This window comes from Chlorocebus sabaeus, chromosome 16, assembly GCF_047675955.1.
Source record: "Chlorocebus sabaeus isolate Y175 chromosome 16, mChlSab1.0.hap1, whole genome shotgun sequence".
In the NCBI taxonomy this organism is placed as follows: domain Eukaryota; kingdom Metazoa; phylum Chordata; class Mammalia; order Primates; family Cercopithecidae; genus Chlorocebus; species Chlorocebus sabaeus.
The window spans coordinates 76,577,699-76,600,575 of NC_132919.1; the positions used below are offsets into that span (position 1 = coordinate 76,577,699).

At 57.3% G+C, this 22,877-nt stretch overlaps 1 protein-coding gene across 2 annotated transcripts; it reads right to left on the reverse strand.

Annotated features, from left to right (window-relative positions):
• Positions 1–1,738: 1,738 nt before the first annotated feature.
• On the reverse strand, positions 1,739–22,628 carry CANT1 (calcium activated nucleotidase 1). 2 transcript variants are annotated; one of them, XM_008013125.3, is made up of 5 exons: positions 22,504–22,620; positions 18,273–18,382; positions 6,968–7,620; positions 5,107–5,310; positions 1,739–3,995 (listed from the first exon to the last, which is right to left on the reverse strand). In XM_008013125.3, exons 3-5 carry the CDS (start codon positions 7,596–7,598, stop codon positions 3,625–3,627), a joined length of 1,206 nt encoding a protein of 401 aa, XP_008011316.1. In that variant the 5' UTR covers positions 7,599–7,620; positions 18,273–18,382; positions 22,504–22,620; the 3' UTR covers positions 1,739–3,624. The 2 variants fall into 2 exon arrangements, with proteins under 2 accessions (XP_008011316.1, XP_008011315.1); XM_008013124.3 differs by lacking the exon at positions 18,273–18,382 and having other exon boundaries at positions 22,504–22,628.
• Positions 22,629–22,877: the final 249 nt, after the last annotated feature.

Here is a 22,877-nt window from a genome sequence, read left to right on the forward strand (position 1 = left end):
CCAAATTCAGCAATAATAAAAAATTAGAATGTTACCGGAAAGGGTAACATTCTAATTTTTCAAGGAGAATCGCTTGAACCTGGGAGATGGAGGTTGCAGTGAGCCAAGATCGTGTCCCTGTACTTCAGCCTGGGAGACAGAGCAAGACTCCACCCCCCAAAATAAAAAAAAAGGAAATAAAAAAAGTATACTGGAAGACAGGATTAACACGTGGAATGAAAGAAAGTAAACCTCGGTTTTCGTCCAGTCAAGGCGACGGAGAGTCTTCCGTTTGCAGACGAGCTGTATGCTGGACCCATGAGTGCGGAGCCGGCAGTCATTGCCCCCCGAGTCCCGCATGTCACAGCTTCTTAAACAGACGATCAAGAGCTTACGTGCAGTTCCTTATCCCAACCTGCCTTGGCCCGACGCGCCCTGGCTTTTTCTGGAACTGCTCTCCCGTGGATCCTCGCCAGGAACATCCAGTTCTCCTTGTTGCTCAATCATGGAGTCTCTCTGGAGACCCCGCTGCCACGTGTGTCCTTCTGGAGAGGCCGCCTCCCTGCAGCGCTGTCTTGATCAGGCTCCCAGCAGGAAAAGATGGCACCCGAATGAGGATCATCTAAGGAGGCTTCAGTGAAGGGACCGTTTGCCAGGGGTGAGAAAGCGGGGCGTGCAGGCGGCACGAGGGGCCGCTGTGGCATCTGGAGCTACTGACAGTGGAGCTGTCATACTCCAGGCCAGAAGGGACCAGGGGAGGGGGACTTGGCCCAGACACTGAGAGTGGCACCAGGGGGCTGCCTTGAGAGGTGAGTGGCAGAGGGAGCCAGGGACTCCCGAGGGGCCATCCCAGAGGGCACTGAGGAGGTTCACTGGGTCTGGGACCCGGAGGAGGCAGGGAAGAAGACCGAGGGGCCATCCCAGAGGGCACTGAGGAGGTTCACTGGGTCTGGGACCCGGAGGAGGCAGGGAAGAAGACCAAGGGGCCATCCCAGAGGGCACTGAGGAGGTTCACTGGGTCTGGGACCCGGAGAAGGCGGGGAAGAAGAGTGAGTCTGAAGGGTAAGGTGCTGACGTGGGCACAATTGGCCTTTCTGACTCCGCTCTCAGGTTTTCTCTCCCTCTCTGGCCGCCCCTGTCTCCAGTTGGGGTCTTTCTTGGCCAGTGCCTGCCTCCCTGGCACCTGTGGTTTCAGTGATGGGGATTCTTCCACGTGTCCCCTGGAGTGACCTCCCCTGTTCCTGTGGATTCACCAGACACACTAAAGACACCAGCTCAGCCCTGACCTCTCACCTGAGCACCTCCTTACCAAGTCATCCAGATGGCTCCCCAGGGATGAGCAGCAACAAAACGGGTACCTGGGTGCCCAGCACACGTCAGGTCATGTTCTAAGACCCTTGCGCATACCCAGTCACTTACCGTTCACTGCAGTCCTGGGATGAGCTCTGCGATTAGCTTCCTTTTGTAGACGAGGACACTGAAGCACAGCAAAGTTAGGTTATTTGCCTAAGGACATGCAGCTGGATGGGGACAGAGGCAGGACTGGGCTTGCAGTGGCTTCAGATCCTACCTTTCTGACCACAGCGCTCGTGCTCTTGGAGCGCCTTGAGACTGGGGGACAAGGCGGACCGAAGATGCAGTTTCCAGACCGGCTCCCCTGGCGGGCGACTCCCGTGCGTACGCCCAGCATCCTGCGCAGGAGCTCTCGTGGCCAGGCCTCTGCCAACAGTCGGCAAACAGACCGGAGACAGAAGACAACTACAGTCCCTCGGACACTTTATTGTTTACAAAACAGATGGATCCCATAGGGAAGGAACACAATCATTATGCTGACAGCAGCAAACAGAGAGGGAAAGAAGAACGGTGAGCTTTAAAGTAATCGCAAATCGCAAATCGCAAATCACTGCCTGTGTGGTGAGAGGCTGCTTCCGGGCACCCGGCCTGTGGCTCAGGGGTTGACACGAATACATCAGCAAGGCCTCAAAATCCAGCACAGCCCTGAGTCTCCCAACCTTCCTGACTGCGGCTCTACTTTAAATGGCCCAGCCTGGACATCAGGGACAACGATCTAGGAGGCGGGCCAGAGACACAGCCAGGCAAAGTCAGAACAGACTTGGGGCTTCCGGGCTGTGCCCGGTGACAGCTGAGCTCTTCGGAAATGTGTCACATTCAGCGTTCACTTCCTTCGCTTCCTCCACTACCTATGACACAGCGGGGGAAAGAGACCACCAGTGCGAGAGGGGTCCCTCCTGGCTGCCCTCCTCACAGCTGTGCTTCAGTTTCAAAAGGCGAGAGAGGTTTGTGAGGGACCGGCACAGGGACAGCCAGAGCCGGCACCCTCTGGCCCACCGTGGCACCTCTGACGATCGAGGTGTGGGGGTGGGAGTAAGGATGGGGGTTGGGGTGAGGTAGTGCTGTGGGGAGGGCACTGTGATGATGGAAATGTCCCTTCTCAGCCTGGGTCGTGCCTAACCTCGGTCTCAAATCCCACTCTGCCTTCGCCCTGGAGTGCTGAGAAGACACTCCAGCGAAGCCGAGGCCCAGCCAACGCTCATGTGACGTTTCCATGGAGAAGAGGCTGCAAAACTCCCACTGGAAGAGGAGAAATAAAGGCCAAGGAAAGAAACCCCAGGGAAGTGACAGGCCTCGATCACAGACCCTAGGCAGGGAATAAAAAATTCAAGTCATTCATAGAAGTCTTGAAAGGCATGACGATTTCTGATAGTTGCTAGAAAAAGGCAACGTTTTCTTTATCTTTGTATCCGTTGGCCAAGAACTCTGAAATTTGACACTTGCTTCACCAACTGTCACTGCTTCCTTACAATCTCCCACTGCCTGCCATTGCTTCCTTACAATCTCCCCCACTGCTGCAGCAGGCTGGGTAACTACAAGACTTTGCTCTGTGTGATCAGATTTGGTGATTCCATTTTACAAGAAAGGAAACTGCTTTAATGAAAGCAGGTTAATAATTAAAACTTCAAAATGCTGCACAGCCGCAGAATTTTCCTGAAGGGAGAAAGTGGTCACTGGCCATATGATGCGGAGATGGTTTCATCTGAGGCCTGAGAACCAACAGACGGGCCTGCACCCTGGCCTGTGCAGCTGTGGGCAGATGTGTCCCCAGGGGCCTGCCCTCGCTCGTGGCCATGCAATACCCTACAACATAAACATTTTCTTTTCCAAGGATCTGCAGGGGTGGACATGATACTCCAGGCTCAGAGTAGGAAGAAAAGGGGGTGACCTGGGGTTCCCAGCAAACAGGTCCACCTCATGCTCACTGCGTTCTCAGGGTGAGGCATAGTGCCTGACATATGGTAGGAGCTCCAGGGATATTTACTGAACAAAAGAACATAGGAAAGAGAAGAAAGGAGGTCAGATGGAAGAAAGGGCCCGGCCAGTTCCGCAGGCCTTGAGTCAATGCCTGAAGTGACCGATCTCACCATCAGACCGCAGCATGGAGAGCTGTTCAGACCGCGGCCTCCGTGGGGCCTGGGGGTCCAGTGCCCACACCCCTGCCCAGCCTGGGACCGGGCTCCCTGTCCAGGCCTCCAACCCAGGCACAGTTCCAAAAAGAACAAAACAAAACAAAGCTGTTTCTTATAAAAGCTGAGTCCTGATGGCCTTGCTCAGCGTCTCCGTTTTGAGTTAAATGAACTCGATGCCTTCGTATTTCACGCTTCCGATCTTGGTCTCCGGCAGGAGGAAGCGCCCGTCCAGCGTGAAGGCCATGATGTAGGTGGCCACTCTGCCGCTGTCCTCCTCGGACTTCAGGGCCACAATGATCTGGTCATCAGTGTTGGGGATGAACTTGAAGGACGAAAAGCCGTGAGTGGGGACCACTGCCCCCACATGGCTCACAGCGATGTCGCCGAAGTCGGGGGAGGAGCTCAGCAGCAGGTTGGCGCCCTTACGCTCGTCGTCCTTCTCGCTGTAGCGTTCCTGGCTGGCACGGCGCGGCAGGAAGAACCAGCGCTGCAGCGTGTCACTCCAGCAGGCAGACTCATGGATGAGGTAGCCTGGGAACCGGGTGACTGTGGGTCAGACACGCATGCAGCCTGGCGTGCCCAGCCCCACGCCATCAGGCCGTGCGCAGCAGCAGGCATGGGGCTGCGACCACCAGGGCTCAGCAGCCCACAGCAACCCACCCCTCCCTGCTCTGCAGGCTTCTGGAGGGTTTTGTGTTCTCGGTTATCCCACGCAGGGAACCTGCCGCACCCCCTCCCCTGAAGCCTCCTCCCGTTCCCCCAAGAGCTGCCTGCGAGCTGCATCAGGAATCTCAGGGATTCCAGCTCATCAGCGCCTCCTCGGGGCTGATCCAGAGGAGCCCAAGGAAAGGGAACAAACCCCCATTGGAAGTGGGGAGGGATCGGGTGGGGAGGCTGCCTTGAGGCTGCAAGGAAGAGGAGACAGCGTCTGGGGCCCAAGGCACAGACTCAGTCACTTCCTCCTGAACCTCAGGTACCTAAGGCCTACTCCATCCTGACTAAGGGGAGGCCAAAGTGCTGCTGGCCCTATGTTGGTGTGAGGCACCATGGCCCAGCACCAGGGGTGGGGACAGGGCCTGATCCAGCAGTGCAGACACCGGGGCCACAGGCGGGGATGCGGGGAGGCCAGCTGCCGGGGTGAGTGGGACAGGAAAGAGAAAACGGCTCGTTTGCCACCAGAATCCACTGGCCTGAGGGGAGCCACCATCAGAGGCAACCAAAATCACTAAAATCAAGCAAGAAACGGGCCTTGGAGGCTGGGTGCGGTGGCTCGCGCCCGTAATCCCAGCACTTTGGGAGGCCGAGGCAGGTGGATCACCGGATTACCTGAAGTCAGGAGTTCGAGACCACCCTGGGCAACATGGTGAAACCCTGTCTCCACTAAAAAGACAAAAATTAGCTGGGCATGGTGGTGCACACCAGTAGTCCCAGCTACTGTGGAGGCTGAGGCAGAAGAATCATTTGAACCCAGGAGGTGGAGGTTGCAGCGAGCCGAGATCGCGCCACTCCACTCCAGCCTGGGTGACAGAGCAAGACTTTGTCTAAAATAAAAAAGCGTCTTGGAGGCAAATGCAGGAGGAAGCAGGTTCCCAGTGAGCGGGCTGTGGAAGCCACACTGTGGGCTGGGGCAGGCGTCTCTCACCTGGCGGCCGGATGCCAGCGGCGGCCCGCAGAGCATTGTAGTTGGACACCCAGTTCTCGTGGTCCACGCTGCCCTTGTAGCCCACCACCTTCACCCACTCCGGGTTCTCATTCACCACGTCGCCCGTGGTGGTCGTCCACTCCTTGCCCAGGCCGCCCACATACAGATGCTCGTCCTTCACTGCCAGCCACTCGGCCTTGAAGCCTGGTCAAGCAGAGCAGCGTCCTTAGGCCCTGCACCTGGCTCCTGCCCAGGGCCGGTCGGCTGCCCTCCCCACAGCTCCTGAAGGTTCAGTGACTACTCTCAAGTCACCTCTGATCCCCAACTCCCCGCTCCTCAAGCTGTAATCCCCAACCTCAGGATTATCCTTACAGGGTAGAAAAGCTGAAAAGTGACAGCACTCTGAAGGGGCGCGCGTGTTCCGGGGGTGTGCGTGTGCTGCCCTCGGCCACACCTGAGCTCTCACGGAGCATCACTCTAACGCCAGTGGCCGGAGAGGGGCGTGGTGCTGGGGCTCCCAGTCTTCCTTCCAGTGGATTTGTTCAGAAGCTGTTTTTGCTTTTAAACTGATTTATTTAAAATAAGCCTAACTTTGAAGGCTGCCACAGTTCAGGCTCTGTGGGAGCCTGTGTTCTTCCAGTGTATTCTTATCATCCCTACACCCTGGTGTTCTAACTTCTGTTTGTTTTCCCCAAATTTTGCTAGCTTCTTGCCCCTGAGAGCTGGAGCTGTGCCCCCTGAACTGCCTGAGACCACAGCGGCTTCTCTGCAGGGCCCTGGAGGGACCTGCCATCTCCTGGGCCCCTTGTGCGATGAGACATTCTCCACCCCGGGTCTTTCGTCCCTCCCGGATGACCTGAGCGCAGCCCAACCCCAACGCTCCCTTTACCCCGCTCTCCTCCCTATCCAAGGGAAGGAAAGGACTACAGTAGGGTTGCCTAAAACCCTGACAAGTGCAAGGCAGGAAGTAGGCGACCAACACTTTGATACCTCAGGTGAGGTCGGTCCCCTGCCCAGCCCTGGGCAAACACTGAAGATTTTCTCACCGGGTGTGGCGAGGGCCTGGCCGGCCATGAACTGCGTAGGCCGTTGTTTAGTGCAGTTCCTCCTTGACCTCAGAAAGCCTGCGGTGGCATTCAGCTTTCTAGAAGGTGGGGATCCACTGCCAGCTCAGACAAACGGAGCTCAGAGGAGCTGGCAGCTCCTCTGCCAGCGTCCTTGGCGCCTCCCCAGCTCCTCCCTGGAGGAAGACACTGGCCACCGTGCCTACCCAAAGCCTGTCCCTGCCCTGTGGAAGCAGCACCTCCTTTCTGGTGAACAAAAAGGCTGGCAGCAGGCTCCACTCCAGGAGGGTTGCTGCAGCTCACACGTGCCCTGCCCCTGCTGGGGTTCAGGGAGAGGAGGGCTGGGCAGCAGGTTACCCTTCAGTAACATGAAACCAAAGTCTGGGTTTTGAGTGAGAACCATCTGACCCCATGGCTTTCAAGGTAAGGCTCCTGGTGGGTACATCCCAGTGTGATCTTGAGAACCTCTGAAGGTGTAAAAAGGGCTGTGTTCTCAGAGGCTCTCAGAGCAGCAGCGGATACAGCCTAAAACATCCTGGAAAGATTCCCCACGTCTCCAGCAGGCCGCTAGCAATCAGCTCTTACTCCTAGAAACCGCTCAGTGTGAAGTGACAGTAGGCTACGCCCCTGGCTCATGGTAAGGGGGCCGCAGGTCAGAGCAAGAGGGAGAAGTGGTCCCTCGCCACGTCGCTGGCTTCTGGGTGTGTGAATTCTTTACTGTGTGCCTGTGTTTGCCAGCCAGGCCCTGAGCCCCACTCCCCACCCACACCTCCATAGAAACCTCAGGGTCCAGTTACCTTTCTCCACGGTGCCGTCGCCGTCGGACAGAATCACCCAGGGCACGGCTTTGCTGCCTTCGATCTGGTAGACAACTCCCGTCCGGTCATCCACGGAGTAGAGTTTCCCATTGAAGACAATCAGGTCGGAGAGCTCCATGCCTCTCCCCTTCTCCGCCAGGTGGGACTCCAGGACCCCATGGTCTTTGTCCCACTCCACGGCCACCTTGTCCCCACTGTCTGACAGGGTCAGGTAGCCCTTTTTCAGGTAACTGAACCAGGTGTTTTCCTCCTGGGCCCTTGACTCTGTGTCCAGGTCTGCGATAACTGCGATTCGGTACCGAATCCCAGCTGGTGTCCTTTGCGGGGGAGACAGGGGGTAGGTGTCATTGTACCAGCTGGCGGGCACCTGGCTGAGCCTCCAGTTGTGTGCATTGTGGTTGGGGGGCCTGCCGGGGGCCGGGCGGTGAGAGCAGAGCAGCCAGAGGATGGCGGCACTCACAAAGGACGGCAGGATCACCCTCCAGCGGGGGCGGAAGCGGGGGTCCGCGGCCTTGGTCATGGACGCCAGCACAGGAAGGCCCCCCACACTTATCCGGAGGGAGTGCATAGACTCATTCCATTCCGAGTGCTCAGACGGCTGCACGGGCATCAGCGTGACAGTCAGGTGGGACCTGCACAGCCAGGGAGGGAGGAGAGAAGTCAGCGCCCCTGCAAGCACAGTCACGTCTCAGTTCCTGAAGCTGCAGGTGCTGGAGGCTGACTTTTCCGGAAGAAACAGTATTGCCCTACTTTGTGGCCATTCTTACTCCCTTATCTTTGCTTGCTTTCATTCAGCAAGACGTGAAGTCTTTCCAGAGCAAAATTATCCCATCTCCCCTGTCCCAGGTGGCAAGGTGGGAAGCTGAGAGAGAGAAGGAAGTTCCATGCAGGTTGGTGCTCTGTGGTCCCTCTAGAGAGAAGCGCAGGGGAGTCAGGTAGGAGGGGAAGGTTGACGGGTTGAGGTGGGATAGGATCACAGACACGGTACATACAGGTCTGTATTTTACTCAAATGCCACCTCATCCAAGAAGCCCTCCCTGACTGCCCTGCCGCCGACATCACCCGACATCACCCTCCGTCCCTGGGTCCTTGGCCCTTGTCCCCACCTGACGTCAGAGTATTGTATACAGTTATTGGTCTGTTTGTTTCTGTCTCCACCTCTGTATCCTGGTTCCTAGAACAGTCCCTGACCTGGAGCAGACAGATGTGCAGCAAAGTGAAGGAGTCTCCACTTCCTCTGGGTTAGGCTCCTGAAGCATTTGAATACAAAACAGATCCAGACCAAATAAAAACCCTCCTTCTTTTTTGTATCTGTTGTTGTTTTAGGCAGTGTCTGTCCGCTGGTGCCTTTATATTAATGCAAATGACTGCAGGGACCAGAGTCTGAGCGGCTTGGGCTGCCTGGAGGCCAGCGTGTCTGTGCCTTGGCTCCAAAGAACTGCTGGGCTCAATGTGCAGCCAAGCCAGGCCGCAGGCCTCTCCCAGGTCACCCGCCACCCCAGGCGTGGCTCTGTGGCAGAGTCCTGGGGTCACGATGCTGGTGGCAGCCAGGAACTGCAGCCCTTCACCGCTGCTGCCAACCCCACTTCCTGGGCATACAGCATGATGGCTCAGTGTAGCCACAGGGCGCCAGGCCCGCATCTGCGCCGCCTTGGTGAGAGCTGCCTGTCTCTGGACAGCCGCCAAGTACCACAATGGGGCGTGGGGAGATGGCTCCCGGTGCTCCGGTTCCATATCTCGGCCCTCCAACTATAACCCAGTGAATCCTGGCCTGAGAAGCTTCCCTGGCTGGGTCCTCCTTGAGAAAGTAACAAAGCAGCAAACGTGTGCCTTTATGGGCAGGCGCTGTCCTCCCCGCCGGGGCGCCTGGGAAGGGCTTAGGGACTCCAGTGGCTGTGTGCAATTCTGGGCCCCAAATATGTGGACCATGAGGCCCTGGTGCATGGCAGCCAGCGACAGACACCCCCACCAGAGGCACCTCCTTCTCCACGCTGCAGGCTGCTTGGCTGAGAAGATGCAAAAACAGGGTGACAGTTCCACATGGAACTTTCAGACAGTCTTAGGTTTTAGCCCCAGGCTCAGGTTCAAGGAGTGAACAAGGCACATATGTGGGGCCTGCTGCTCAGAGTGAGCCTCCTAACAGCAGAGGGGGGCCGCCAGCAGTTCCTCCGGGCCGGCAGGGAAGACTCCATGCTCCCTTTAAGGAGCAGGCCTCTCAGGACCCCCCGAGGTGGTCACAGGGCTGGTCACAGGGCTGGTCACCGGGGCCTTCCTGGCAGCAAGGCTGAAGTTCCCAGTGCTGGACATCCTCCTCTGACCACGCCCAGGCCCTGCCCCTCCCTGTTCCTTTTCTAGCCCAAAAGCTTCAAAACCCCGGCCAGGCCCAAGAAGTCTCTGCTGAGCTCTGAATTACTCCGTCTTACCTCCTATGCGAATCCTACCTACACTTCTTTCTTCTTTCTTTTCTTTTTTTTTTTTTTGAGACAGGGCCTCGCTCTGTCGCCCAGGCTCGATTGCAGTGGCGTGATCATGCTCACTGCAGCCTCAACCTCTGAGGCTCAAGCGATCCTCCCACCTCAGCCTCCCAAGTAGCTGGGACTACAGGCATGTGCCACTATGCACAGCTAATCTTTTTTTTTTTTTTTTTTCCTTTTGAGACAGAGTTTTCCTCTTGTTGTCTAGGCTGGAGTGCAATGGTGCAATCTCGGCTCACTGCAACCTCTGCCTCCCAGGTTCAAGCGATTCTCCTGCCTCAGACTCCCTAGTAGCTGGGATTACAGGCATGCACCACCATGCCTGGCTAATTTTGTATTTTTAGTAGAGATGGGGTTTCTCCATGTTGGTCAGGCTGGTCTCAAACTCCCGACCTCAAGTGATCCACCTGCCTCGGCCTCCCAAAGTGCTGGGATTACAGGCGTGAGCCACTGCACCTGGTGCACAGCTAATTTTTAATGTTTTTATAGAGATGAGGCCTCTCGTTATATTGTCCAGGCCGGTCTTGAACTGCTGGGCTCAAGTGATCCTCCTGTCTTAGCCTCCCAGAGTGCTAGGAATACAGGTGCGAGCGCTCACACTCCCACCCACCTGCATTTCTGACATGCGTCTTAGACATTTCAAGACCTGAGTCCCATGCAGCTCTTCCCTCAAGCCTGCCTGCTCCTCATCTCCCCTCGGGAAGGGCAGTGGGGATGGGTGGCCACCATGTCCACAGTGGTCTGGTTCAAGCTCTCTCAGGACCCTGGGAGATGTGCTTTTCTGTGTGGATATTACACTTTGATAAAAACATAAGGCACTGCCGCCACGAAAAACCTGACTGGCCTCATCCTCCATTTTTCCTTCCTCAGCACTCACTCTGTGGGCAGGTTCTGTCCTCTTCCATGGCCCTTCCTCACCATGCCACACTGGCTGCCTCCTCCACCCATCAGCTGCCTCTCTGCCCCTGACACTCCCCTACCCCCCCCATGAAGTTGCTATGCCAGTTGTCCCCCACCAACATCCCCTGACACGCCCTCTCGCCACCTGCCATGAAGTGGCATCCATCAGATGGCACACTCCCAGCTTCAGCGGCTTCCTCAGCTCCTGGGGTGAACCCACTCTGCTCTGCTCCCGCTCAGCCCTCACACTGCACCATCTCCTCTGCCTGCCAGCTGGCTACGTGGACCTCCTTCTGTCCCCTGACCACACTGGCCCTGGCAGAGCCTGCAGTTCCCCCTGCCTGGAACAGTCGGGTCTGCTCTTCCCACCGGCGGCTCGGTCTCTCCTACAGGGCATCAGCTCCCTGGGAAAACTCACCTACTCACCCTCCCTCCCACGCGGCTCCGGCTCTCCCACCGCCCCTGCCTGGCTAGGTGATTATTTCTGCTCCAGGGCAGGAACCTGGCCACCGTCAGACCCCAGCACCTGAACGCACTGCTAGGCAGGAAGCAGATGATCTGTGCACACTGGCTGAAGGCAGAGAGATGCCAAGTGGGCCATCAGCCACTTCTTCAACAGCCCCTCTGCACTCTGCCGGGGCCCACCTCAGTCATACTGCGAACCCGCGGCCTGGATCAAGCTGATCAGCTGCCACATCTGAGCTGCAGACCCAGGAAGACGCTGCCTGCCGGCACAGAACGACGCTGTCAGCATAGAACGACGGTGCCTGCCGGCATAGAACGACGGTGCCAGCATAGAACAACGGTGCCTGCCGGCACAGAACGACGCTGCCAGCATAGAACGACGGTGCCTGCTGGCACAGAACGACGCTGCCAGCATAGAACGACGGTGCCTGCTGGCATAGAACGACGGTATGTACCGGCATAGACTGCTGTCAGACACTGTGATGTGTCGTCGTCACCAGCCCTTGGAACCCCCATGTTCTTCCCGGTTCAACTCCCCCAGCACTCCGGAGAGCCACTGTCCTCACCTTCACCATTCCTGTCAAATCTCCGGCCCGCTTCTCCCAGGAGACCACTCTGCGGCCACCTTCAGCAGCCGAGGCCCCTGGGTGGGGCCCACACATGCCACTCAGGTCAGTTCCCCAAGCTGCCAGGCACCTGCTCTTCTGGTTCCTCCCTTCCATCCACAGGCCACCCAAGTTGCCCACCTTGTCACCATTTTACCTCCAGACCCTACACTCCCACAGACACTCAACTGCTACTGAATAAATGGCAAATCTGCGAAAGAATGAAAACCCTTCCCTGAGTCCCCGGCACCTCTGTTCCTTCCCACCCCTGCCCAGGCCCCCTCGCCCACCATGGTGCAAAAGCACCCACACCCACACCCTCTCCTTCCCTCTTGGCTAATCCTCAGAGGCAGCTGCCGGAAGCCTTGACCAGCGGCAAACCCAGTGAGCACATCCTGCGTATCCCTCCTCAAGGAAGGGAGGTGCTCTCTGCGGCCTCCCCAGGCAGGTCTGCTCAGCCCCTAGTGCTGGCAGCCCAATGACCTCTCCCAGCGCCTGCCCTCCCTCTAAGGTGAAGACCCCCACGTCTTTCTAGCCTGACCCAGTCTCTCAGCCTCCTCGTCTGATATCCACAGGCACCACAAACCAGGACCTCCTCAGGAACTCCCTGTCCTGGCTCCAGCGCTCCCAGCCCTCAGGAGCCATCCTGGGAAGCAATTCATCCTAGCCCTCCTCCCTCCCCAGCCCCACGTGTCCCACCCAGCTCTAGACTCGGCTCCCTTCTCCCATCCACACAGCCTTGGCTCCAGTTCCATCTCATCCTGATGACTGAGTCTTGGTCTAATGATCTAGACCAAGCTTGCCCAACATGCGGCCCAACACAAATTCATAAACTTTCTCAAAACATGATGAGATGAGATTTTTTTGTTAAGCTCATCAGCTATCAGTGGATTTTATGTGTGGCCCAAGACGACAATTCTTCCAGTGTGGCCCAGGGAAGCCAAAAGATTGGACACCCCAATCTAGACCATCTCGGCTCAGCCAAGGGACTGCTCTTGGCCTCAGTTTACTTCCCGGAGCCATGCTGACGGCCATGCCAGATGCTCAGGTTAGAGAACTTTGCACAGGGGCTGACCGCTACTGCTTCTCACTCACTCTACAAGTACCCTCCCGCCTGCTGGGAGGGGGGCAAACTACCACCTGTGGGTCAAATCCAGTCTCCCGCCTGCTGTGTCGATGCGGCCTGTGCGGCCTGGTGTGTAGATCCGGCCTGGTGTGTAGAGGCAGCCTGGTGTGTAGATCCGGCCTGGTGTGTAGATCTGGCCTGGTGTGTAGAGGCGGCCTGGTGTGTAGATCCAGCCTGGTGTGTAGAGGCGGCCTGGTGTGTAGATCCAGCCTGGTGTGTAGAGGCGGCCTGGTGTGTAGATCTGGCCTGGTGTGTAGATCCGGCCTGGTGTGTAGATGCGGCCTGGTGTGTAGATCCGGCCTGGTGTGTAGAGGCGGCCTGGTGTGTAGAGGCGGCCTGGTGTGTAGATCCGGCCTGGTGTGTAGAGGTGGCCTGGTGTGTAGAGGTGGCCTGGTGTGTAGAGGTGGCCTGCTGTGTAGATCTGGCCTGGTGTGTAGATGCGGCCTGCTGTGTAGATCTGGCCTGGTGTGTAGAGGTGGCTTGCTGTGTAGATCTGGCCTGGTGTGTAGATCTGGCCTGCTGTGTAGATCTGGCCTGGTGTGTAGATCCGGCCTGCTGTGTAGATCCGGCCTGCTGTGTAGATCTGGCCTGGTGTGTAGATCTGGCCTGGTGTGTAGATCCGGCCTTGTTTGTAGATCCGGCCTGCTGTGTAGAGGCGGCCTGCTGTGTAGATCTGGCCTGCTGTGTAGATGCAGCCTGCTGTGTAGAGGCGGCCTGCTGTGTAGATCCGGCCTGCTGTGTAGATCTGGCCTGGTGTGTAGAGGCGGCCTGGTGTGTAGAGGCGGCCTGGTGTGTAGATCCGGCCTGCTGTGTAGAGGCGGCCTGGTGTGTAGATGAGGCCTGGTGTGTAGAGGCGGCCTGCTGTGTAGATGAGGCCTGGTGTGTAGAGGTGGCCTGGTGTGTAGAGGCGGCCTGGTGTGTAGAGGCGGCCTGGTGTGTAGAGGCGGCCTGCTGTGTAGATCTGGCCTGGTGTGTAGATGAGGCCTGGTGTGTAGAGGCAGCCTGGTGTGTAGAGGCGTCCTGGTGTGTAGAGGCGGCCTGCTGTGTAGATCTGGCCTGGTGTGTAGATGAGGCCTGGTGTGTAGAGGCGGCCTGGTGTGTAGATGAGGCCTGGTGTGTAGAGGCGGCCTGGTGTGTAGAGGCGGCCTGGTGTGTAGAGGCGGCCTGGTGTGTAGAGGCGGCCTGGTGTGTAGATCTGGCCTGGTGTGTAGATCTGGCCTGGTGTGTAGATGCGGCCTGCTGTGTAGATCTGGCCTGGTGTGTAGATGCGGCCTGCTGTGTAGAGGCGGCCTGCTGTGTAGATGTGGCCTGCTGTGTAGAGGCGGCCTGCTGTGTAGAGGCGGCCTGCTGTGTAGAGGCGGCCCGCTGTGTAGATGTGGCTGATTAAAGACGGCTAGGACTCCTCCTTGGCATGCTGATTCTGGCTGCACCGTTGAGTGGTCCCAACAGACTGCGGAGGCTGAGAATATCGACTCCCTGTCCCCTGACAGATCCCTGGTCAAGACCATCTCAAATCACCCTCCACAAAACTGACAGAATGATTTTTCCGAAGCAAACCTGGACTCACACTCTAGTAGATCCAGTGCCTTCCATAAAGGAGAAACGCCTCAGCCTGCGAGAAAGCCTCACTGGGGTTTTCCGGCTGCCCTCCCGGGAGCGGGACCTCCCAGGTCGCTGTGCAACCCCGCACGCCTTCCCATTCCAGATTCCTGGCGTCTACACTGCGGCACATGCTCCCCACCCGGCGTCTATACTGCGGCACATGCTCCCCACCCGGGAGGCTCATGTCCTCTGACCACATGGAACCAGAGGTGTCCTGAGTCCCTGCGTCTCTGCCCCTCTGGGGAACAGTGTGACAGAGGCAGGGCCTTTCCTCCAGGAGCTCAGCACAGGGGGGGACAGACTTTGAACAGTCCCATGTGGTCAGTGCTACCTCGAGGTCACGCTGATTCCCCAGAGCTAACAGAGGGGCAGCGATGCCAGGGACTCAGACACCTTTGATTAAACAAGGGACTGACTGCTTCTAGTGACAAGAGAACTCTGTGTACCTTCCAGAAAATTCCTTTAACTTCAGCACCAGAACACCTTTCCTTGGGCTTCATCTCTCCTTTAGGACCCCAAGGAATTACTTTTATTTTGCAAAAAAGTTTCAAATCTGATGCCTTTGCCACAGCCCATGCTGGTATATGAGCTACCACTGACTGCCTGGGGTGCTGGGCTGCGGGCGCCTGCTGCAGGCAAGAGTTTGCACGTTCTTTAAAAAGTTGGGTTCTTTTTTGGGGGTGGGGGGTACGGGGGTTCTTTTGTTTGTTGCCAGTCAGAAACAACAGAAATGAACCAGAGAGGGTAAGACACAAGATGGACAAAGTCCTTTCCAGAAGGGGCCCATGTGAGGCTTCTCCCTATGCTCCTCAAAGCTTTAAGCAGTTTAAATGCTGGCTTCAGTGTAAATGAAGTGCCTACAGAGTAATGGTTTTAGACAATCAGTAACTAGAGGACTCAGGAACTACAGCAAAGTCATAGGTTCTGTGGCCAGCCAGCCTCTCCTGTTCAGTTGTTCAGTGGGGCTGCAAAGCAGTTACCTCCCAGGCTCAGGGGCCTACAACAGGACCCCTGCTGCTGCCTGGAGAGCACTCACAGGAGTGACAACCATCTGAAAGGCTCACAAGGCACCATGGAGGCATCTGTCCATCCCATAGGACACTCCCAGAATTAGGCAGCGGGGAGTTAGGGAGAAGGGAGTTAGGGAGAGGGGAGTTAGGGAGAAGGGAGTTAGGGAGAGGGGAGTTAGGGAGAGGGGAGTTAGGGAGAGGGGAGTTAGGGAGAGGGGGGTTAGGGAGAGGGGAGTTAGGGAGAGGGGGGTTAGGGAGAGGGGGGTTAGGGAGAAGGGAGTTAGGGAGAGGGGAGTTAGGGAGAAGGGAGTTAGGGAGAGGGGAGTTAGGGAGAGGGGAGTTAGGGAGAGGGGGGTTAGGGAGAGGGGGGTTAGGGAGAAGGGAGTTAGGGAGAGGGGAGTTAGGGAGAAGGGAGTTAGGGAGAGGGGAGTTAGGGAGAGGGGGGTTAGGGAGAGGGGAGTTAGGGAGAAGGGAGTTAGGGAGTGGGGAGTTATGGAATGGGGAGTTAAGGAGAGGGGAGTTAGGGAGAGGGGAGTTAGGGAGAGGGGGGTTAGGGAGCGGGGAGTTAGGGAGAAGGGAGTTAGGGGGTGGGGAGTTATGGAATGGGGAGTTAAGGAGAGGGGAGTTAGGGAGAGGGGAGTTAGGGAGAAGGGAGTTAGGGAGAGTTAGGGAGAGGGGAGTTAGGGAGAGGGGAGTTAGGGAGAGGGGGGTTAGGGAGAGGGGAGTTAGGGAGAGGGCAATTAGGCAGAGGGGAGTTAGGGAGAGGGGAGTTAAGGAGCGGGGAGTTAGGGAGAGGAGAGTTAGGGAGTGGAGAGTTAGGGAGAGGGAAGTTAGGGAGAGGGGAGTTAGGGAGTGGGGGGTTAGGGAGAGGGGGGTTAGGGAGAGGGGAGTTAGGGAGAGGGGAGCTAGGGAGCGGGGAGTTAGGGAGAAGGGAGTTAGGGAGAGGGGAGTTATGGAGAGGGGAGTTAGGGAGAAGAGAGTTAGGGAGAGTTAGGGAGAGGGGGGTTAGGGAGAGGAGAGTTAGGGAGAGGGGAGTTAGGAAGAGGGGAGTTAGGGAGAGGGGAGTTAGGGAGAGGGGAGTTAGGGAGAGGGGAGTTAGGGAGAGGGGAGTTAGGGAGAAGGGAGTTAGGGAGAAGGGAGTTAGGGAGAGGGGAGTTAGGGAGAAGGGAGTTAGGGAGAGGGGAGTTAGGGAGAAGGGAGTTAGGGAGAGGGGAGTTATGGAGAGGGGAGTTAGGGAGAAGAGAGTTAGGGAGAGTTAGGGAGAGGGGGGTTAGGGAGAGGAGAGTTAGGGAGAGGGGAGTTAGGAAGAGGGGAGTTAGGGAGAGGGGAGTTAGGGAGAGGGGAGTTAGGGAGAAGGGAGTTAGGGAGAGGGGAGTTAGGGAGAGGGGAGCTAGGGAGCGGGGAGTTAGGGAGAAGGGAGTTAGGGAGCGGGGAGTTAGGGAGAAGGGAGTTAGGGAGAAGGGAGTTAGGGAGAGGGGAGCTAGGGAGCGGGGAGTTAGGGAGAGGGGGGTTAGGGAGAGGGGGGTTAGGGAGAAGGGAGTTAGGGAGCGGGGAGTTAGGGAGAAGGGAGTTAGGGAGAGGGGAGTTAGGGAGAGGGGAGCTAGGGAGCGGGGAGTTAGGGAGAGGGGAGCTAGGGAGCGGGGAGTTAGGGAGAGGGGGGTTAGGGAGAGGGGGGTTAGGGAGAAGGGGGTTAAGGAGAGGGGAGTTAGGGAGAGGGGAGTTAGGGAGAAGGGAGTTAGGGAGAGGGGAGTTAGGGAGAGGAGAGTTAGGGAGAGGGGAGTTAGGGAGAAGGGAGTTAGGGAGAGGGGAGTTAGGGAGAGGGGAGTAAAGGAGAGGGGAGTTAGGGAGAAGGGAGTTAGGGAGAGGGGAGCTAGGGAGCGGGGAGTTAGGGAGAAGGGAGTTAGGGAGAAGGGAGTTAGGGAGAGGGGAGCTAGGGAGCGGGGAGTTAGGGAGAGGGAGGTTAGGGAGAGGGGAGTTAGGGAGAAGGGAGTTAGGGAGAGGGGAGTTAGGGAGAGGGGAGTTAGGGAGAGGGGAGTTAGGGAGAGGGGAGTTAAGGAGAGGGGAGTTAGGGAGAGGGGAGTTAGGGAGAGGGGAGTTAGGGAGAGGGGAGTTAGGGAGAGGGGAGTTAGGGAGAGGGGAGTTAGGGAGAGTTAGGGAGCGGGGAGTTAGGGAGAAGGGAGTTAGGGAGAGGGGAGTTAGGGAGAGGGGAGCTAGGGAGCGGGGAGTTAGGGAGAGGGGGGTTAGGGAGAGGGGGGTTAGGGAGAAGGGAGTTAGGGAGAGGGGGGTTAGGGAGAGGGGAGTTAAGGAGAAGGGAGTTAGGGAGAGGGGAGTTAGGGAGAGGGGAGTTAAGGAGAGGGGAGTTAGGGAGAAGGGAGTTAGGGAGAGTTAGGGAGAGGGGAGTTAGGGAGAAGGGAGTTAGGGAGAGTTAGGGAGAGGGGAGTTAGGGAGAGGGGAGTTAGCGAGAGGGGAGTTAAGGAGCAGGGAGTTAGGGAGAGTTAGGGAGAGGGGAGTTAGGGAGAGGGGAGTTAGGGAGAGGGGAGTTAGGGAGAGGGGAGTTAAGGAGCAGGGAGTTAGGGAGAGGAGAGTTAGGGAGTAGAGAGTTAGGGAGAGGGGAGTTAGGGAGAAGAGAGTTAGGGAGAGTTAGGGAGAGTTAGGGAGAGGGGAGTTAGGGAGAGGGGAGTTAGGGAGAGGGGACTTAGGGAGAGGGGAGTTAGGGAGAAGAGAGTTAGGGAGAGTTAGGGAGTGGAGAGTTAGGGAGAGGGGAGTTAGGGAGAGGGGAGTTAGGGAGAGGGGAGTTAGGGACTGGAGAGTTAAGGAGTGAGGAGTTAGGGAGAGGGGAGTTAGGGAGCGGGGAGTTAGGAAACAAGGAGTTAGGGAGCAGGGAGTTAGGGAGCGGGGAGTTAGGAAACAAGGAGTTAGGGAGTGGGGAGTTAAGGAGCGGCGAGTTAGGGAACAAGGAGTTAGGCAGCAGGGAGTTAGGGAGCGGGGAGTTACGAAGCAGGGAGTTAGGGAAACAGTGTGCTTTTCTCTGTGCACACCAAGGAGGCCTCTCCCTGCTGCTGCCCTTTCCCAGGAGAAGCCATAGGCTCGGGGGCCACCTACCTCCTGAGGCCATCCCCAGGCCTGCCGCTGCACTCTGCGCAAGGCTGTGATGAAGGGAGCAGCGGCTCCCTGGACAGCAGACAGCCAAGAGGGTCTGTTTCTCCAGCTTCCTGCAGGAGTGGAACAGGACAGGTGGCAGAACCAGCAGGTTTACTGAGGGCTGCCAGGCTCCTCCCTTTCAGGATCCAGGCAGGGCAGGAAGCCATAGCATTGTTAAGAGGCCGCCACATCCTAGTCCCCACCTCCTCGGAAGGGACAGGTAGGCAGGTGGCAGGTGCGCCAAACCCCTATCTCTGGAGAAGAGCTACCTTCCTTTCTCTTCCCTCACCCAGAGAGCAGGCAGCAGGCCTCACAGTGCCCACTGTGTTCACTGCCACAGTACAGAGCAAACCCGCTGACCTACAGACTCTTCAGCACGGCCAAGGCAGGAGCCAAGGCCTTCAAACACTCGTGCTAACAGCATCTGAGAGAACACAGGTGGTGCATCTCAAAGAAACACTTATTAATGCCTGCTATGGGCCAGACTCCTTGAAAACGTTACCTGATCCCTCCTTCGGCACTTGTGAGGCTATAGTACCTGCAAATTCCACGTCAAATCTGCTCGGGCGTGGGCAGCACAAAGAAACCAGGAAGGAAGGAGAAGGTCACAGGGAGTCTGCCCTTTAGGCCATCCCACCTCCACAGACAGCACCCTCCTTAAAGGTCAAGCTCAGGATCTGACTTCTGCACCAGTCCCTAGCCCCTAGTATCCGGCACACGGCAGGCAGCGGGCACCGTCCTGTGGGACAGAAGCCTAACACGGGCCATGGGCTGGCTGTACTCCTTTCTCAGGCTCTCGGGGCAATCTGGAGGCACCCACATTCCTTGCCTGGTGGCCTCTCCTCCCTCTCCAAAGCCCGCCCACTGCACTTCCCTAAGCCTCTTGGCCATCATTTCCCTCTGGCTCTTCTGCTTCCCTCTTCTGTTCTTAAGGCCCCTGTGATTGCACTGGGCTCCCTGGGAAAATCCAGGATCACCTCACTATTTTAAGGTCAGCTGATTAGCAACCTTAGTTCCCCTTTGCCATGTAATGTGACATATTCACGGGCTCAGAAGGTAGGACATGGACATCTCGGGGAGCTGTTCCTCCACCAATCACAGGAGGAAGAGGGGAAATTGCCTCCACGTTTTTCCAAGGGCCAGGACCAGTCACTGTCTATGGGGTGGGCGCACAACTTCAGAACCCTCTCCGGTTTGCAATTACTGCATTGCAAAGAGGCTGCGTCTGCTTAATTTGTATTATCGATGTTACACCCGGAGAAATTTTAGCCAAAAAGTGACCTTCTCAGTTGAAAGGCACATTCCAAACAGCACCACACATCTGGGAAGGTGTCCTTTTCCAGAGTGCGTGAGAATAACGGGATGGTATCATCACCCCGTGGACCTGGATCAGGGCTGGACCTGGATCAGGGTTGGCTTTCACACCGTAGCAGCACCTGCGCGAGTCCACCTGCTTACTGCCACCCTCTTACCTCACGCCTTCCTCAGGGCCCGGCTCCTGGGACACAAAGGCTGTATCGCTAGGACTTTCATTCAACCCAGCAAGACCTGCAGAGCCATTCTAGGGGGTCCCAGTCTCACCTCTGCCCCACCCCCACATGGTGGCATCACACACTCTTAAGCCCGATTTCAGTGCCGCCTTCACTTCCCATAGAACCATCCCAGAGGACGGGGGGAGCAGTGTCCCGCCTGGGAACTAGGTGCTCCACTTGACCACTGCAAGCATGACAGAGATGAGGAGGGTCCAAAAGTAAAAACAGAACGCCTGCCCAGACTTCTCTATCGCCAGGATGATTTTCTCCTAATTAACCATCTTGATTAAAGTAAAAGGAAAATCAACATGAACATTCTTAAAAATTAATGTAAAAGTTTTTAATTCCCTTGATATTGGCATTTCATAAGAGCTTTCCAGAAAATCTCGACAGTTCAGAATGCACTGAGTGAAAAGAATCAACGCTGTGTCTCCTCAGCATCCCTGGTACCATTCAACAAACAACAGAAAAATGACCTCCTTGTGATAGTACTGACCCATTTCATGACCTGGACAATAGTTCCAAGTCTCAGATCTTCTGTTTTTGAAAGAGAAAACACTACAGCATTTATACATCTACCTATCTACCTATATGGTTGCCAGAAAGTACCAAGACTCCGATGACGGACTATATGTCCTCGTGGGAGCCTGCACAGGCACACACACACACACACACACACACCTCGAAAGTCACATCCAGGTGGCAGGGTGATAACACCCACAGGGCAAGGAGAACTGCTCCTACCACACCCTGGGTCTCTCACACACTCTGCAGCTCAGGGAGGCCCTGCAGACCAGGTGCACAGTGAGAGGCGAGTGAAAACATTCTGGAGTACCAAGAGCTTTTACACCAACACATTGACTAAGCAGCCATGGGCTAGGAAAATATGGTTATAGCCTAAGGGGAAGAAGGGAGACCTCTGGCGAACAGAAGTGTCAAACCTCAGACGAGCCCCTCCAGTGAGGCGTCCCGGGGTCCAGGGGTCCTATCCCGCTGTGAGTGGATGCTTTCCTCTACCACCTTGTGACGTTGTCATTCTCTTTTGTGATCAGGTTAATTTGGACATGAAAAAGTGACACTAGAATTTGGTCCCCACACTGCTGCAGTGGCCTCATGACAGTGCCTGGACAAATCCATGCTTCACCTGAGTCCTGGCCGTGAAGATGCTTGGGGCTGCCCCGACAGGAAACCCTTGCCACATCCAGAGGGGAGAGGGTTGGCTCCTTCAATGTGCCTTTCAGCAGGGGCCTGTGCTCGGATAGAGGGCTCATTGAGGCCGGCAGGGAGGAGCACCTGGGAGGAGCCCCACTGCTGTTCCACAGGCTCCAGCCAGACTGTCCTGCTGAGAGGCCTGGGGTGGGGCTGGAGGGAGGGTCTGCGGCCCAGGCCTGGAGGGACCTTTCTCAGCAAAGCTCCGCAGAGGGAGAGGGAGGAGGAGCTGGGAGACAGTGGATCCTGAAGGGCTGCCGCACCCACTTCCTTCTAGGAGCCTTCTACGACCGGACACTTGTTTCCAGTCTGGGCCCTTACACTGGAGAACTAGCCAGATTCACTTGACACCAAGAGATTCACATTCCCAAACCCCCGCTTTGTTGAAAATGTGGTAGGAGAGGCCATAGGGCATACAACCCCAAGAAAAAAATGAGAAACGGAGCTGGGGCACTAAGAGACTGCTTTTTCAGGGGTCACTAAGGGGGAACGGTGCCTGGCAGAGAGCTATGTCTGCTGGAGGCAGATGGAAGAGTGGTCACAGGTGCTCTGTGCCAAACCTAGGGACACAGAGGGCAACAGAAAGACCATTTGGAGGGAGAAGCAAAGGCACCAGGCAACATGGTCTGGCAAGGAGGTGCCGGTCCCCGAGGATGAGAGAATCCAGACCGGATGGCAGTAGGGGTGTGAGACAGGTGTGGTGGGGAGAGCGAATCATTTGCATGCAGAAAGATGAGAGTGAGTTGTGCTGCCTGGAGGAGGACTCCAAATTGGATGAGGGCAGGGAGAGCAAGGACTGGGATGGGGTGGGGAAGGTGAGCCTGCTACAGGTGTGACAAAGTGCCAGTCAAAGGGAGAAAATTCCCTTATCAGTACAGAGAGACCCTGCATAGACCAGAGGAGGGGTAACTGAAGTCAGAGGGCGGTGAGGGGGGTCATTCCCAGGAGGGGTGCCCCAAACGAGCCAGAGCGGGGAGGCGTCCCACATGAATCAGAGGGGGATAGTCCCCACACGAATCAGAGGGGGATGGTCCCCACACTAATCAGAGCGGGGAGGAGCCCCACACTAAGCAGAGGGGTGAGGTGCCCCACAGTAGTCAGAGAGGGATGGTCCCCAAAGTTATCGGGGGGGGGCGTCCCACACTAATCTGAGCGGGGATGGGCCACACTAATCAGAGGGGAATGGTCCCCACGCTAGTCCCAGGGAAAAGGTGTCCCAAAAGTCAGAGGGGGTGGTGTCCACCGCCTGTCGGAAGAAGGGGACTTTCCCACAGGTCAGACAGCAGAGTCCCAGTCCAGTCTGCGAGTCAGGGGACAGAGGTCCCGCACGGGTGGGACGGGAGGGGGGTCTGAGGGGTCACGGGGCGGGACGCGGCGGGAGGCTCCGGGACGGGGACCCGGGCCCGTGACGGGGGCTGGGCGCCGGCGGCCGTGGACGCAGAGTCACTTACCCGCTGCGGGGCTGGCTCCAGTGCCCGCGGGCGGCGGGGCTCGGCTGCACTAACAGCGGGGACAGAGGACTGCAACCGACTTCCGCCCCGCGCGCGCTCGCCCCGCCTCTGGGCCCGCGTTCCCGGCAGCCTCTGCTCTGCGGCTGCGCAGGGACGGCTCGGGGATTGCTGGGAGCTGTGGTTTTTGTTTCCCGCGCCTGCGCGCTGCGGGAGCGGCTGTCTGGCTGCAGGCTGGAGGGGCGCGAGGGTCCGAACTGGCACACGAGAGCCCTGTTTCACTGCGTTGCGCTGGAATGTGGGCCAAGCAGATATTTTGTGGTGGGAGGCATGGGGCGGGGGTGAAGGCTACTGGGGAGGGAAGGTCTCATTCCCCT